Genomic DNA, 17,073 nt, shown 5'->3' with positions numbered 1-17,073 from the left:
TACATTTGGTGTGTTTACAAGACATTCGTTCTCAATCAACATCCATATCCCAGCATGGAAACTGCACCAGGTTTCACCTCACCATTTTAGCATGACCTGTATAATGAAACATTATTTAAAACAGTGGGTTACAGAGACCAACAGGAGTCCATGGTACATGACCTGTCCACTTTTGAAATGTATTTTCTTTTGTAAGTCTTCATAACCACAACCTACCATTACCAATATTACATTTACTAATCAGTCCTTATATTTCTTTGGCTGTTTGACTTGTAACTTGAAAAAGTCAATAGCAGGGGTTCTGTAAAAATTCCTTCTTGCATATCCGCTTGCCTCCAAAAGTATTGGCACCCCAGCCTTTGGGAATACTTGCTCCGACAGGCCAACATCAAAGTTTGTCATGAATCTATCTTATAGTAACACATCAAGGGGGGAGAGACAGAGAAAGACAGACAGAGACAGAAACACAGAGAGACAGACAGACACAGAGAGACGACCAGAGAAAGAGACAGACAGACACAGAGACAACCAGAGAAAGAGAGACATAGACAGACAGAAAGAGACAGAGAGAAAGACAGACATAGAGAGAAACAAACAGAGAGAAAGAGAGACACATAGACACAGAAAGAGAGACAGAGAGAGATACATAGACACAGAGAGAGACAGACAGAGAGAGAGAGAGAGAGAGAGAGAGATGATTTCCTCGCTCTAAGTAAACGGACGCTATTTGTCAGCAGTATAAAAGCAGAAGCGCTTCAGGAAGCGATGACGGCGTTTCCTTTATAAGGGAGGGGAAGAAGCTCGAACACACTGATACACAACTGCCTCGCTTTCTGTACAGAGATAAAGCGATAGCGACAAGCATTCAGGAGACAGGAAGCGGAAAACATGGAGAAACAGGCGTGTTCTGGCTCCGAGAATCCCGCGATACCGCCGGTACCGAGAAAACCGCGGACTCTTTCAGTAAACACATCGGGTCTGCAAGACAGCCAAGACTCAGCAGACAGGTGAATATGGCTTCCTCTTTTACACACACTTTATAACAACATACGGGGCTCGATTATAGGTCGTTTAGATGCACGATGCACAATCGACAGCGCCTGTGATTTCTACAACCCGGAAAGGTCTGTGCATCCTTCCGTTTACCATCTGTCTATCTGTCTATCCTCTATCTGTCTTTTCTTTACCGGCTTTCTGTTTCTACGCTGTTTTTATTTTGAACTTCAGCGCCTCACTTGTCCAGAAATGTTGTGCTTGCATTGTAATGTAATTATAAATGTGTTACAGGACGTTCTGTTATCTCTGCTAATAATGGCTCATCACTGTTATCGATGCATGTAGGCCTGTGTGTAACAAATAACCTGAGACATCAGATTCTCACTCATGAAGAAAGCTGTGTTTCAGTCTCAGTCAACTACAGAGCTTCAATGAAACCAGCTCACATCACATATCACCATCACATCACCATAACACATAACACATCACAGTCACATCAACATCACAGTCACATCAACATCACAGTCACATCAACATCACAGTCACATCAACATCACAGTCACATCAGCATCACAGTCACATCAACATCACAGTCACATCAACATCACAGTCACATCAACATCACAGTCACATCAGCATCACCATCACAATCACATCACAGTCACATCACAGTCACATCAACATCACAGTCACATCAGCATCACCATCACAATCACATCACACATCAACATCAGTCACTTCAACATCACCATCACATCACACATCACATAACACACAATACAACACACTCAGTGCCCAAAAGACAGCAGCCTGTTATCCAGGGACACAGTCTAAACCTGTTATTAGTAGTGTTAGTGATATTCATTAGCATTACTATTCGTGATGGTGGTAGCTTTGGATATTTTATCATTTGATGTCTTTATCTTTTTATTTGGTAACTTGCTGATTTCGGGGGGGCACGGTGGCTTAGTGGTTAGCACGTTCGCCTCACACCTCCAGGGTTGGGGGTTCGATTCCCACCTCCGCCTTGTGTGTGTGGAGTTTGCATGTTCTCCCTGTGCCTCGGGGGTTTCCTCCGGGTATTCCGGTTTCATCCCCCGGTCCAAAGACATGCATGGTAGGTTGATTGGCATCTCTGGAAAAGTGTCCGTAGTGTGTGATTGCGTGAGTGAATGAGAGTGTGTGTGCCCTGCGATGGGTTGGCACTCCGTCCAGGGTGTATCCTGCCTTGATGCCCGATGAGGCCTGAGATAGGCACAGGCTCCCCATGACCCGAAATAGTTCGGATAAGTGGTAGAAAATGAACGAATGAATGAACTTGCTGATTTCACCAAGAAAATGGAAATATAATAAAGTTTTTGTGAAATCATGTAGCTTTACTTTAGCCAAATTTGAAATTGAAAACATCCAAATGAAGTCAATATCAGCTTGATTTTGTTGGTTTTTATGTCTATTTTTATGTTTAATTTTAATTTGGTAACCAAGATTTCACCAAGAAAATGGAAATATCCAAATGAATTCAGTACCATCTTGTTGTTGTTGTTGTTGTTTTTGTTGTATTGTTATTTTTAGGTTTAGTCAAGCCATTGTGAATTACATATCCATATACACAACCACATAACTGCATCCCTCATCTCTGCTAACTCAGTGCTGGATTACATCCTTTGTGACAAGTCTGCATATAGTTACGATTACATTTACAGCATTTGCCAGACGCCGTTATCCAGAGCGACGTACAGAAGTGCTTAAGTCTCTATCATTGGATACATTAACTCTGGTTCACTAAGTTACATACTTAAGATACCATGAGACTAAAACATTGTTTAATTTTTTTTGTCTTTATAAACATGTATGCAACAAACAGGGAAGGAAGTGCTAGTTGAAGTGTTTCATGAATAAATGTTTGTTGTATGTTTCTTGCTACTTAGCAGTTTATTCATACCTCATTACTTTACTAAGCACTGGTTCTCTGTGCATAGTCTGTGCCTTTGTTCTTTTCTGCTGTTTATTGTACTGCTAACAACAAAACAGTTACTTACAGGGACTTGCACTAAATTAATCTACAATTTCTGAGCACTTTATTTGGAACCTGGACACCTACTCATTCATGCATTTGTGTTATTTACTCAGTCAAACATGTTGCAGCAGTGCAGCACATAAAATATGACCAGAAACTTCAGGTAATGTTCACGTCAAACCATCAGAATAGGGAAAATGTGACGTGAGTGATTTGGAATTTGACATGATTGTTGGTGCCAGTTTGACTGATGATCTCCTGTCATGTGCACTACAGTATTTAAAGTTTACTCAGAATGGTACAGTATATAGTAAAAATAACTAATGAGTGGCAGGACACTGAACCAGATGAGCTACAGCTGCAGAAGACCACATCAGGTTCTGCTTCTTTCAAGCAAGAACAGAAAGCTGAGGCTGCAGTGGACACCAAAACTGGACAGTTGAAGACCGTTGTAGCCTGGTCTGATGAAGCTCGAATGGTCTGATTAGAATTTGGCATCAACAGCATGAATCTTTAAACCAACCTACCTTGTGTCAACAGTGCAAGCTGGTGTAGGTGGTGTAACAGTGTGGGGAATGTTTTCTTAACAGACTTTGGGCTTTTAATAGCAATCAATCACTTGAAAGCAACAGGCTATGCGAGTATTGTTGCTGATCATGTGCAGCCCTTCACGTCCAAAATCTTCTAATGGCTTCTTCCAGCATGATAATGTACCATGTCACAAAGCAACAATGAGTTGTTCACAGTCATCAGATATAAATCTAATAGAGCATGTTTGGGATGTTGCAGACTGAGAGATTCACAGCACGAAAGCTGTTTTCTGTAGAGCTATTTGAATAGAGGCTATTTGAAGAGCAATGGGATGCACTAGCCAGTATTAGTATAATATTCCTAATAAAATGCTCATGTCTGCATGATAGACATATAATGGAAAGTCACTATATATGCAGAATATTTTGACATTTTTCACTAAGGTAGTGTGTGTGGTGTCCTTGATCAGGTGAATTTACTGTGTGTGTGTGTGTGTGTGTGTGTGTCAGCCCCACAGGCTCTCATGTTGAATGGTGTAAACAGCTGATCGCTGCCACAATCTCCAGCCAGATCTCAGGCTCCACTATACCTGAGGTCGTGAGTCGTGACTGCAAGGTGAGCAGCTCCAGTATAGAGTTTTATTTAATATATTAAATTATTATATGAATGATTTATTATCATTCATGCCATTATTCTAACCTGTTACATGATTTCTAATCTCTGGTGCAAAACACCATTTGTGTCATTGTGGTGCATGCGTTGTTTTGACCAACAGACTGGGTGGAAGATAGATCATAGGGTAAGACATGATTGTTGATAAGAGTGCTGCTGTATCTGTGTGCTTCTCTAAACTACAAATAGAGTGCGTAATATAAAATTGAATAATAGATTAATTCTGAAATCTGATGTTAGGAATCACTCAAATTCGACTTTTTGCTTTTGCTTTGCTTGTGTCTGTTCAACAAATGCTTTAAACTGTCTTATTGGTCATACTGTGCTGTGATCTGATTTGTGTTTTCTTATTGCTTGTGACAGATAGGAGTGCAGCTGCTTTGTCTGATCATATGAAAGAATAGTTTGAAGAAAAAAACTTTTACACGATGTTCATTTTATTTAGATTTATATTGTAGTTGATTAATAATAATAATAATAATAATAATAACAACAACAACAACAATAATAATAATAATAATAATACTGAGGCCTATATATTACTAGGCAGCACTCATGTTAAAGCACTATTGTAGCATAGACAAATATAATCAGAAATCAGTTTTATTTATCATGCTGCTAAAACATTACAGTTAATGGCTTACCTGTCTATGTAACTGCACAAAAAAATCTCCTCAAACAAAACACTGCATTTGATTCTCATTACTAGATTATTCAGGTGATATCTTTTAGCCCCACAGAGTTATCTCTGTATTATTATGAAGCCTTTATTTGATTTTAAAGGCTGAGAGGATTCTGTGTGTAGACATGACATCAGCTCTGTGTGAGAGTTAATCCTCCTGCAGTCCTAAAAGCAACCACAGAAATACAAGTAACGTAATACATAAATATCTGCCTCTACTTGCCCAGTTAAAGCTTTTAACTACAAAGTGGCATAACAGCCTTTTATTCATATGTAAGCTTGTATTGTAGGAAAAATGTGCTCTGAAAGCCATGCATGTTATTATAATCATGCAAACAGTTGTTGAAGTTGTTCCTTTAAAACTCTCTCTTAGAACTCAGAAAAGAAATCAATGAATTAAGTTTGTTATATGCTGTATATCAATCACCACTTTGTTCATCATGAAATGATTATCAAAATCATACCAGACATGCCATGGAAATATACAGATATGACCTAAATATAAATGAACAGAGTTAATCCTTGGGTGTGTTAACCTCCTGTCACTGATCCACATTTCTCTGTGCATTATTCTGACCAGAGCAGTTTCAAATTACTGCTTATAATTACATCTTATAGAAGTCTGCTATGTCCAATCTTCCTTTTCAGTGCCTCTTGACTCAGTTTTCTACCTCAAATTTTTTATATGTTAGATTCTTCAAACCTGACATGGATGAGCCAAGCGGAATTGTACTTTTGTTGCACGTACAATACAATACAGTACAGTTCAGTGAGGCTCATAATGCCAAAAGTTTACACAGACTGAATTTTTCATTGTGTGATGAATATTGTTATACTATACAGCCATGACTCCTAAATCATTCAATGTCAAATTCTCAATCATTTTTAATGTACAATTACACCTTCAAACACCATTCCACGCATCTGTAGCTCTGTGCCGAGAAAGAAACCACCTTTGTCCCCACTAGTGACTGCATGTTCATCTACCTGTGTATGTGTGTGTGTCCATGTTTGTCTGTGATGACAGGTATCCAGGAGGCCTAATTTGAGGGTAAGATTGTCTTTGAGAACTGGCTGTGTCTAATGACTCCTCTTTAAGCTGGACATTGGTTTCTTAAGGACCTCCGCTTTTTATACACTATTTGGCCAAAAGTTTGTAGAGACGTCACTCTCATATGTGAGCCTTATCAAGATAGTTGCCACAATATTCAAGCACAAAATTTTCGAGAATGTCTTCGTATGCTGTAGAATTATAATTTACTTTCACTGAAACTAAGGGGTGGATCCGACACCTGTACCAGCATGACAATGCCCCTGTGCACAAAGCAAAATACATAAGGAAATGTTTTGCCTTGTACTCAAATGTCCTGCATGGAGCTCTGACCTCAACCCCAACAGCTTATGGATGAACTGGACCCTAGGTCTCCTCACCCAATATCAGCCTGACCTCACTAATGCTCCAAAATTTAGTCTTCCCAGAGGAGTGGAGGTTCTCACAGCAGACAGGGACTAATATGAATGTGATGGTCAGGTGTCCACAAACCTTTGGCCTTATAGTACGAATTAACACTCTTTTTCCCCTGCATGACTTTAGCCATGCAGCCTCTGGTCTTTATAATCACTCACTTACTACTGCATGTGATTACTGAATTTGAAGAGTAAAAGCTTACTTTATAGCTGCCACCATTTTCCCAGTTTGCGATGTGCTCTGTCATGTCCTGTGTTTTTTCTTACTTTCTTTCTTTCTTAATGTATTTGTTTGTTTTAGATTTAGTGTACAGTAGGGGAAAGCGGTGAATTAATTGGAGTGCTGTTTCCCATACAAATAAGGAAAACTAAACTTAATTGCATAGGAAGTAGTCTCTACATGCTATCCCGGTAAAAGGGATTCAACTCTTTCTTCAAATCGCAGTGGAGCTGTAGTCAGAAATCAGCAGGATTGTTGGCAGAAGAACTGGACTGATTCTTCTTCTTAATGTTGTTGCTGTAAAGAAGCTGTGGTGAAGAAATTTTTGGGATTGTGGGAAGCATGTGACCTTTGACTTTTCTGTGCTTTGCTAGAGCACTAGTGCCAGGAAACGATAAGTTAAGACAGACAACCTCCAGCATTGTGATGTTTGTCTGAATTTCAAGGAATAATTGCAACTCGGAATGTATTTATTATAGTCAGCTTGATTTATTCTGTTTACACTCTTCTATAGAAGGTCACAAAGTCACATACCTTTTAAGCTCTTGTATTAATAATGTATAATAAGTTAAATATAGTAAATAATAAGTCCAACAAAAATATTTATTATCTTTATTTGATGAACTGCTGTGGACAGAACAGATTTTATTAGACATTGATTTAGAGTATCTCCCGTATACAGAAATAAAATGGTTAAACTGAAGGGGGGACAATATAACATACAAAAATAAAACATGCAAATACTAATGTTATACAGTAACATTACATATTGTTCAAAATGAGTTTCTCTTCATCTCTAGCAGGTTTAATTTTTGATACAGTGGCTTTCATCTTGCTGCTTAAATCAATAATGCCAATAATGTCTGTCAAAGTCTAATAATTTTACTGCAGCCTCTCATTTGTACATTAGACCATCTCAGAGAACATGACTGAATGGCAGTCCTTTGAAAGCATTTAAAACATTGTTTAAAATCAAGAATAATCTACTAATTTAAGGATATGAATCAATAGATTAGAATAATAATCACACATATAAACATTGTATTGTACTATATACTGAATGTAACTATAGTGTCTGTGTTTGAAGCTTAGTTAGTTGATATAGCTTCATATCAGTCTCCGTTAACTTTCACCTGCACATATGATAAACACGGAGTTATGTGCTTTTAAAATTGGTAGTTAATTACTGAATAACCTTGGTAGAATCAAAATAACTCGTGCGTCATTAACCCCCTAGTGTGGTATGTGTGCTGTCTACTTCCTCGTATCACACTTCCTGTCTCTGTATGTACGTTTGAACTTTTGGCCAGAAAAGGGCTTTGTTTACACTGCTGCATTCATCCTTTCTTCTGCACTCTCAAATTTGACTCTTGCACACAATGTTAACTTGTTTTAATTATCTGTTCTTTTTCTTGCTCTGTTTTCTTCCTCTGCTGCTCTTTCCTTTCCTGCTTGGCTTTCTGTCTAGTCTCAGGACTCTATAGAGGAATATGGCTATGATGGTGACAGTGACACTGAGTTGCCTCCTTACGCTCTGGCAAGTCTCTCTTTAACCCCTAATCATCCTCTTACAACAGCTTCTCTCATCACCTACTGGATATTTCCCCTTTACTTTCTGTTACACACACTGACTGACATTATTGCTGTTGTGTGCATTAATAACAGTCCACTAATGCTTGCTGCATTTCCTGCAGTGCTGTAGCCCTGCATCTTAGTGCATCTGCGTTCACTCTTGTCTGAATCTTTCACTCTGAGATAGCAAATGTATTTAGAATTACCTTTATAACATCCACTATACAGGAAAAAGAGTGTACTTGAATACTATTATAGTTTAAAAAAAATATATTTGTATGACAACAACCATTAAGTGTTACACTGTTCAGCCTGACAGGTGAAGTAAATAACATTAGCATCTGTCAAGGTTTGGGATATATCGGGCAGAAAATGAACAGTCAATGAATTTCAAGTGAAAAGTTGATATGTTGAAAGCAGGAAAAACGGGAAGAATAAAGACCAAATTGTGACGGCCAGACCACTGGATCTGAGGATCTAAAAAAAAAAAATGCATGTTTTGTGGTGTTCCCAATATGTAGAGTGGTTAGAACCAAAACAAAAGTGATCCAAGGAAGAAGAACCAGTGAACAAGTGAAAGGGTCATGGACACCCAAAGCTCACTGATGGTCGTGCGGTGTGAAGAATTGTTTTTTATTATGTATTTTTAATGAATTAGTAATTAGCACAATTTAAGGTGCAACACATCAAATAAAAAACAAAAGCCATAGAAGAATTATGATTTGCTTTTTATTGAAGCTGCACACTATTGAGTTCACAGTGCACTATTATTGGGAGCTATTTTTAGCCTTTTCTGAAAGCAAAGTGGAGGATTTCATGTTTGTTATAGACTTTCCACAATGCATTGCTTAGTGTCCTCTAAAGGGTATAGAATGGTTAAACACCCGTGTTAGCACTATGTTGGATACAAGGGTGAATAGACACAGGAAAAATCACATGTGGTCAATATTAAACTACACAGATTTTTGGATAATATTATATTGTTTAAGATTATATGGATACAAGATCAACATTAAAAAGCAATCACAGATTTTAAATTCCCTCAGGCTTTAAATGATAGTGTTGTTTTCATTTAAATAATTGGTTATATGCAAATGTTCTGTTTTGTATTTCTGTGTCTAGGGGAGTCGTATCATTAGACTTTGTTCTAATGGATTTTGGTTATTTATCTGCAGCAGGCATTTAAAGATATGCAGAGGCCAGTTCCCATGGATGAACTTCCACTAGTCCCTGGGGAGAGTATTAAAATAACTGGTGAGTGTTTTCCTGAACTGTTTCACACTACACCGCATGATATTTCTCATGAGCTGCTTCTTATCTAACACCCAGAAATCTCAGACTGTTCTTTATCTGTAGCTAAAGATGTGATGTACATCTGTCCGTTCACTGGAGCCGTGACAGGCACGCTCACGATCACCGACTACAAGCTTTACTTCATCAGTCTAGAGAGGGTGAGTGCGATGGTCTTAATGCTGTGACACTTAAAACTAATCAGCAAAATCATTTGTGGTTTAAATCATCTTATAATCCTGTGCTGTATTTAGGATCATCCCTTCGTTCTGAATGTGAATTTGGGTGCGATAAGCCGGCTGGAGACCATCAGTGTTCAGACTCATGGGGAGAACACACAGGGTTTGGAGATCGTCTGCAAGGTGAAAGATTTTTCTAGAATGTCGACCGTGCATTGCTGTGTGTTTCTAGTGCAAACGAGTTGAGGCTGATTTCGTTAAATATTGATGAAGAACAAAAGAGAAAATTTACAGTTTTTAGATGGCGATGCACCACATGGACTGGCTTCAACTGCAGCAACATCGTGACAAATCATACCTCCACGTAGTTGTTTCTTTTAGAGATTTGAACTCGTACCGTTTTTCTCTATCAGGACATGAGAAGTCCTAGATTTGCCTATAAAAAGGAGGAACAGGGTCAAATGGAAATTGTGGAGACGCTAACCAAGTGCACCTTTCCACTGTCCAATGATCTGGTAAGTAAATGTGTCATTGTTAATATGCTGACTGTTGTTTTTTTTGTCCTTGTTAGAGAAGTTGTAAATAATTGATTACATATTATTTTATTCTAGCCCCTGTTTGCGTTCCAGTACAAGGAAAAGTATCCTGTAGACGGATGGAAAGTTTATGACCCAGTATCAGAGTACAAGAGAATGGTGAGACTGTTTAAGTTCTAAGCCTGTATTTACATTTTGGTGAACAATGTAAATAGTGCAGAACAGTAAGTAAGAAATAGTTTTAATTACACTAAGAAGTTCTTTTTCTTTTCTTTGAATCTGTATATAATTGGAACAATCTAATCTGGATCACTCTTTTTTTTATTAAACACTTGTAGCACATATCATAGAATCACTTTCTCATACAGATCTTTCTCCTACTGTCTCTCCGAAAAATATGGTGCGTTCAACTTTATTCATAAATGGCATGTGTGAACATAGTTTTCTGTAATATTCATGTTACAAATATAATATTCCAACTAACAAATGTATTAAGTTTGATTTATTTATTTTCTCAAAACTGCAGATTGCACAGATTGTTATAGAGTGTTATAGCGTGACCAACTGTTGTGTCTGTGTTAATTGGCATAAAGTAAATACAGTTGTGATATTTTTGCTGTTGACTGATCACAGCATTGTTGTCTTGGTTAAACGCTGAACTTGGGGTTGATGAAACTTCTCTGACTTTTCGAATTGGAATTCAAAATCATGTAGGCTTTCCTATGGTTATCTAGGTTAAAGGTTGGCAATTCCCAGTTATAAGCTTTAGTCCAATGAAGAACTTTTATATACAAATTAGGCTAACAGACATTTGAAGTGAAGTGAAGTGACGTGACATATGGCTAAGTATGGTGACCCATACTTAGAATTTGTTCTCTGAGTTTAACCCATCCAAAGTGCACACACACACACAGCAGTGAACACACACACACCGTGAACACACACCCGGAGCAGTGGGCACGCCAGTTATGCGGCGCCCGGGGATCAGTTGGGGGGGATTCAGTGCATTGCTCAAGGGCACCTCAGTCATGGCCGGCCCGAGACTCGAACCCACAACCTTAGGGTTAAGAGTTAGACTCTCTAACCATTAGGCCACGACTTTACCAATTTATTTGCCAGTGCTTAAACAAAGTAATTCAATGTGTTTAAAACCTTTGGACTCACAATGTATTTATATTTATTAGGTTTTTATTGTTTGTTGTCTCCTGTAAAGGGTCTGCCCAATGAAAGCTGGACTATCAGTAAGATAAACAGTAATTATGAAGTGTGTGATACGTATCCTGCTCTCCTGGTCATCCCGACTAGTATCAAAGATGACGAGCTTAAAAGAGTGGCGGCTTTTAGGGCCAAGCATCGTGTACCTGTAAGTGAGTATATGTGCACAAGTGTGTGTTTTTTAACGATTAAGATACTAATAACACTGGCTTTTTTGTTAGTGGTGTTAATGCTGGTACCTGCAGTAATGACATCGTTTAATCCTACCGGACTGCCCATCCTGTATGTCTCAATCTGTCTCAAAGATGATCTTTCCTAAAAACTTGCCATATTTTTCTAACTGTCAAATCCCCAGCATGCCAGTATATACCATTATTCCTTCATAATGTCTTGCCGTCGCATCTCATTTCTGCTCTACATCATTTTTGTTGCTTGTTCTTTTTCAGGTCCTCTCTTGGATCCATCCTGAGAGTCAGGCCACAATTGTGCGCTCCAGTCAGCCACTGGTGGGTCCATCAGACCGCCGCTGCAAAGAGGATGAGCGTTACCTGCAGACCATCATGGACGCCAACGCACAGTCACACAAGCTGACTATATTCGACGCAAGGCAGAACAGTGTTGCTGACACAAATAAAGTAAACAGAGACGTTCAGTTTACGATTTCATATAGAAAGAGTTTTAAGTGTGTAAAAATGAAATGCATACATTTGTCAACATAGATGTACAGATCTATGGGTTTCATAGAGATTTATGTATGTGAGACATGTTTTTGTGTTGAGATTATTCTAACATTACATTATCATTCACTTCTCTTCTCACTTCTCTTCTCACAGTCTAAAGATGGTGGCTATGAGTGCGAAAGTTTTTATCCCAATGTGGAGCTAACTTTCCTGGAAATTCCTAACATCCATGTGATGCGGGAGTCTCTGCGCAAGCTGAAGGATGTGGTCTACCCCACCATTGATGAATCGCACTGGCACTCTGCTATAGATGCCACACACTGGCTGGAGTATATCCGGGTAAACACACACACAAGAACCTCCTATGAAATAAGCCTAACAGAAGCTGCTTTATAGGAACACCGGTACACCTGTGGCAGTACAATGCATAAAATCATGCAGATACAGGTCCAGAGCTTCAGGTAATATTCACATCAAACATGTGATATCTGTGACTTTAACTGTGGCTGATTTGAGTATTTCATACACAACAGTCTGTAAAGTTTAAACAGGATGATGTAGAAAAACAAAAAGCATTGAGCGAGAGACAGCCCTGTGTGCTGGAAACTCTTTGATGAGAAGAGAGGTCAGGGGAAAATGCGAAGTCTATAGTAATTACTCTTTATATCCACGGAGAAAAGCATCTCAGCACGCACAACACATCCAAACATGAGGTAGGTAAGACAGAACAGCAGAACACCACATCAGGTTTCACTCCTGTCATCCAGAAACAGGAATCCAAGGCTATCATGGACACAGACTACACTGAATTTATTGAAGTGGACAGTGAGAGTGTTTTAGAATTGATTTGATTTGATTTCTAATCTGTATAAATGTATTTTTAATGCTATATACATGCAGAGAGCAGCAATGGCTAGCATTTGTTTTTTTTAAACAAATATTTAACTACAATTTGTATTGTAGTTAAATATTATGTCTTGAACATAAATCCCTAAATTACCCCTAAAATCCCTAAATTCCCTAAATTAAGAACATAAATTACGTCTTGAACATAAATATTTATTTATAAAAATAAATTAACGGTTTTACTTAATTTGTTATTTTCTACATTCCATTTTAGAAAACATTTGTGAATTGAAGATAATGTGCTGTGACCCTCAAAGGACAAAGCAGAACTTTTTTTAATCAGTCAGTGAAGTGGAGTTTTTTTGACCTGACTGTGTGTGTGTGTATGTGTATGTGTGTGTGTGTGTATGTAGCTGTTGTTAGCAGGTGCAGTGCGAATAGCAGATAAGGCTGAATGCAGTAAGAGCTCGGTGGTGGTGCACTGCAGTGATGGCTGGGACCGCACGGCTCAGCTCACCTCTCTGGCCATGCTGATGCTAGACTCGTACTACCGCTCACTCAGGGGCTTCCAGGTGCTGATCGAGAAGGAATGGATCAGCTTCGGACACAAGTTCGCCTCGGTGCGTATGAGCAGTGTGTGCGTATGAGCGGTGAGGGTGTGTGTGTGTGTAAATGCATGTTTATTTAACCCCATCTTCTCTCTGTGTGTGTGTGTGTTTCACAGCGTGTTGGCCACGGAGATGAGAATCATGCCAACTCTGAACGATCTCCTCTCTTTGTGCAGTTCATCGACTGTGTGTGGCAGATGATGAGACAGGTCCGATATGAACACTTTACACCACAACGCTGTTGAATTCTCCAGTCAGATTAGTCAGAGACATTACTGATGTTCTAAAAAAGCCTTTTTATATATATAATTTTGACAATGAATTTAGGAAGTTTGGTGAGTAAACGATTGTTGTTGTTTTTATTTTATTTTTTTTAATGTTATAAAGTAAGAGTAACATATAATCAGGAACTATATTTTCTCTCAGATGTTGTCAGATATTAAATGTAGTAAAATAGTGCAATTAAATGTTTTTGAGGTTGAGCAAAAAGATGATTTGATGATATGATTCTAAGTTCGTGTTATTGTGCAGAATCACATTTAAGTAATCATGCAACACTTTTAAACTAATAAAACCCACTGTTTTCTGTGTTCTTTTTCAGTTTCCTTCTGCTTTTGAGTTCAATGAGCTTTTTCTTATTACCATCCTGGATCATCTCTACAGCTGCCTTTTTGGAACCTTCCTCTACAACAATGAGCAAGAGAGAATGGAAAAGGTGCGCTGGACAGTAGAAGGCTGTTTGAATTTCCTGAACTGAAATTAACTTGTGAAAGTGTATTATGACTTAGTGTTAGTCTCTCTCTCTCTCTCTCTCTCTCTCTCTCTCTCTCTCACTCTCTCTCTCACTCTCTCACTCACACTCACACTCTCTCTCTCTCTCACATTTTCAGGAAGTACAGAGTACAACAATATCGCTGTGGTCCTACGTTAACAGTCAGCCAGAGGACTTTATTAACCCGTTATATGTGGACTATAAAAACCAGGTGCTTTATCCATTAGCCAGTCTCCGACATCTGGAGCTTTGGGTGGGTTACTATGTGCGCTGGAACCCACGCATGAGACCACAGGTAATTACTGAAAACACACTGTATGAAACTATGAAGAAATGCTAAAATAGTGCTTCTGAAATGCACTGAACAGCCATAACATTAAACCCATTGACAGGTGAAGTGAATATCATTGATTATCTTGTTACACTGGGCATCTGTCTAGGGGTGGGATTATATTAGACCCCAAGGGAACAATCGGTTTACAGGAAAGCATAAAGATCTAAGCAGTTATGACAACGACCAGATTGCAGGTCAGAACATCTCCAATCTCCATCTGCTCACTGATGTGTAGCAGGAGAATTAAACACTTCAGGAATAGCTAGTGATAAAGATTAAGCTTAAACCAGAATGATAAATAAATGTAATGATTTGAAATCTCTGTGTCTCAAAGCTACATTTTAAATGCTTGTGTGCTTTTGTCGATTTCGACGTAGGTGCCGGTCCATCAGAATTTGAAGGAGTTATTATTTTTGCGTTCTGAGCTGCAGAAGAAAGTGGAGGAGCTTCAGAGAGAGGCCACATCACGGTCTGTCTCCTCATCCTCAGAACATGCTTCCTCCTCCTCACATGGTGGTACGCCACTTCATACTGCCGTCTAAACACACACTCGCACAACACGTATTTAAGAGCACATACTGCGTTTACTTAGTGAACACAGTCTCAGGCAAAAGTAGGGAGTGGATGAGAATGAAGTGGTCAACACACACATTCCTGTTTGCATATTTTTAACTGTAGTGAAGTAACCTTGTCACATTTTATAAATCCATTGTTTTTAATCAACTGTGAAAAATGTATCTCGTGATGATAGTCAGCATGTCTGCAGCATCACTTCATAGTATTCTCTCCCTGGTGTTTGATGTGTAAATATGAGGAAAAATGTATTAATATATTTGTACATACATGTTCATCTGTTCCTGTGGCCTCACATGCTCCTCTGTGCCGACTTGAACTTTTTCATGTTTTTAACATTCAAATGCAGTTTTAAGCTACTTGGTAGTTACTTTTTTTATGTGAATAATTCTTCACTGTTTGTATTTTATCATTTACTTTTCATTTTACGTCCACTTCATCATCACACTGAAGCTTGATAGTTCTTTCAGTATTATTTTTCCATAGGTCTGTCTTTCGCCTTGCTAATATAGAGAAGCACTGAATAAATAATGCATTGTGTCATGTTTCAGTAAGAATGTGTTTCATCGTTGCGTTGTACGGCTCAGTACATGCCCATTCCTCCCCGAATTTTCACTTGGTGTAGTTTGAATAAATTTAACTAGTAATAAAAAACAATGTCACTGATGGGGAAGCAAAACAGACCTGAACAGATTTGAACATTAAAATCTATTGAATTTGGTAATGAAATTGATGCACTAGTGAATTCACAGCATCATAGCATTAAGTATAAGTATTTTTGTTACTGATTTTGTTTTAATTAACCATGAAATTCATAGCTCATGTATTCAGACTGCTCATTCCTGTGCTCAGACTTAATGCAGCAAAATTCATTTTGGGAAAAAATATATAACACAAAGTATTCAAAGCTGGGATAAGAGACACTGTCTGCTGGGATAAGAGACACTGACACAAGTTCTGCCATGAGAAACATAAACATAGTTTTTGAAATATCTGATTTAATGAAGGTAGAAAAAACAAGTGCTTGTATTTGTATGAACACTGAAAAAAAGTGATGAAAGAATGATAAAATTTTATTATTATTCTTCAATGCTATAAATCCACTGGTGCTCAATTTGTCTCTGTTTTGCTTCCATATATGCTGCTCTGTAAAGGGTTGTGAAGGCCCACTGATGATTCAGAATAAAATATTGGCTGTAATGAAGAGTGAGCTGCGAATCACCAGTGCAGGGATAAAACTGGAACGTTACATTTTTTCTCCTACCAGCTAACAGATTTTAATCTAAGACAATGTCCCAGTTTCTCAGTGCACACAGGGAGAAAGACAAAATTAAAAAAAATAATTAATATACATCCAAATGGTAACCATAATCCTTCTAAAAGTTTCTGCCAAATCCTGCATCTAATGAGCATACTAATTAAATCCACCCGTCCTTCACAACCTCTGCACTTTGTATATTTTTTTTATCCTGTTTATTCATGGATTTATCCAATCAACCAATCATGTAACAGCAGCACAGTGTATGAGCTTCACTGAAACTGGACAGCTGAACCTGCTCTTTTCCCAGTTGTCTGGTTTTGGTGTGTGTAGCCTCACATTACTGTTACATTACAACATGAGTAGAATAAAATTGTCAAGGTTTGGCTTGTTGTGTACCGTGAGATGCTTTTCTGCTCACCGTGTTAGTTATGAGAGTTTATTTGAGGTTATCATGGCATTCCTATGAACTCAAACCAGCTTGCCCATTCTCCTTTATCTGTCTCATCGTGTTTCTACTCTCAGAACTGCCACTTAGTGGATGTTTTCTATTCTGTTAGACACACACACACACACACACACACACACACACACACGACACAGTATTTGGAGTACATGTTTTCCC

At 38.4% G+C, this 17,073-nt stretch overlaps 1 protein-coding gene across 2 annotated transcripts; it reads left to right on the top strand.

The window, feature by feature from the left end:
• The first annotated feature begins 760 nt into the window (after positions 1-760).
• On the top strand, positions 761-15,747 carry mtmr1a (myotubularin related protein 1a). Of its 2 annotated transcripts, XM_060874493.1 has the most exons (17): positions 761-1,007; positions 4,054-4,159; positions 4,320-4,343; positions 5,926-5,949; positions 9,333-9,411; positions 9,514-9,608; positions 9,702-9,809; positions 10,040-10,141; positions 10,238-10,321; positions 11,376-11,525; positions 11,824-12,012; positions 12,211-12,396; positions 13,317-13,523; positions 13,628-13,720; positions 14,113-14,226; positions 14,402-14,578; positions 14,995-15,747. In XM_060874493.1, the coding sequence occupies exons 1-17, from the start codon at positions 889-891 to the stop codon at positions 15,157-15,159; spliced, it is 2,022 nt and encodes a 673-aa protein (XP_060730476.1). In that variant the 5' UTR covers positions 761-888; the 3' UTR covers positions 15,160-15,747. The 2 variants fall into 2 exon arrangements, with proteins under 2 accessions (XP_060730476.1, XP_060730477.1); XM_060874494.1 differs by lacking the exon at positions 4,320-4,343.
• The last annotated feature ends 1,326 nt before the right edge of the window (positions 15,748-17,073 follow it).

Source organism: Tachysurus vachellii, chromosome 7 (assembly GCF_030014155.1).
Source record: "Tachysurus vachellii isolate PV-2020 chromosome 7, HZAU_Pvac_v1, whole genome shotgun sequence".
Taxonomy (NCBI): domain Eukaryota; kingdom Metazoa; phylum Chordata; class Actinopteri; order Siluriformes; family Bagridae; genus Tachysurus; species Tachysurus vachellii.
This window is presented reverse-complemented; position numbering and strand designations above follow the sequence as displayed.

What these genes read in the sequence shown, in the direction of transcription:
- mtmr1a (XM_060874493.1), top strand. Translation starts at nt 889, where the DNA reads ATGGAGAAACAGGCGTGTTCTGGCTCCGAGAATCCCGCGATACCGCCG. An exon ending in GGGCCAAGCATCGTGTACCT is followed by an intron (nt 11,526 to 11,823) that starts GTAAGTGAGTAT and finishes GTTCTTTTTCAG; the next exon opens with GTCCTCTCTTGGATCCATCC. An exon ending in ACCCACGCATGAGACCACAG is followed by an intron (nt 14,579 to 14,994) that starts GTAATTACTGAA and finishes ATTTCGACGTAG; the next exon opens with GTGCCGGTCCATCAGAATTT.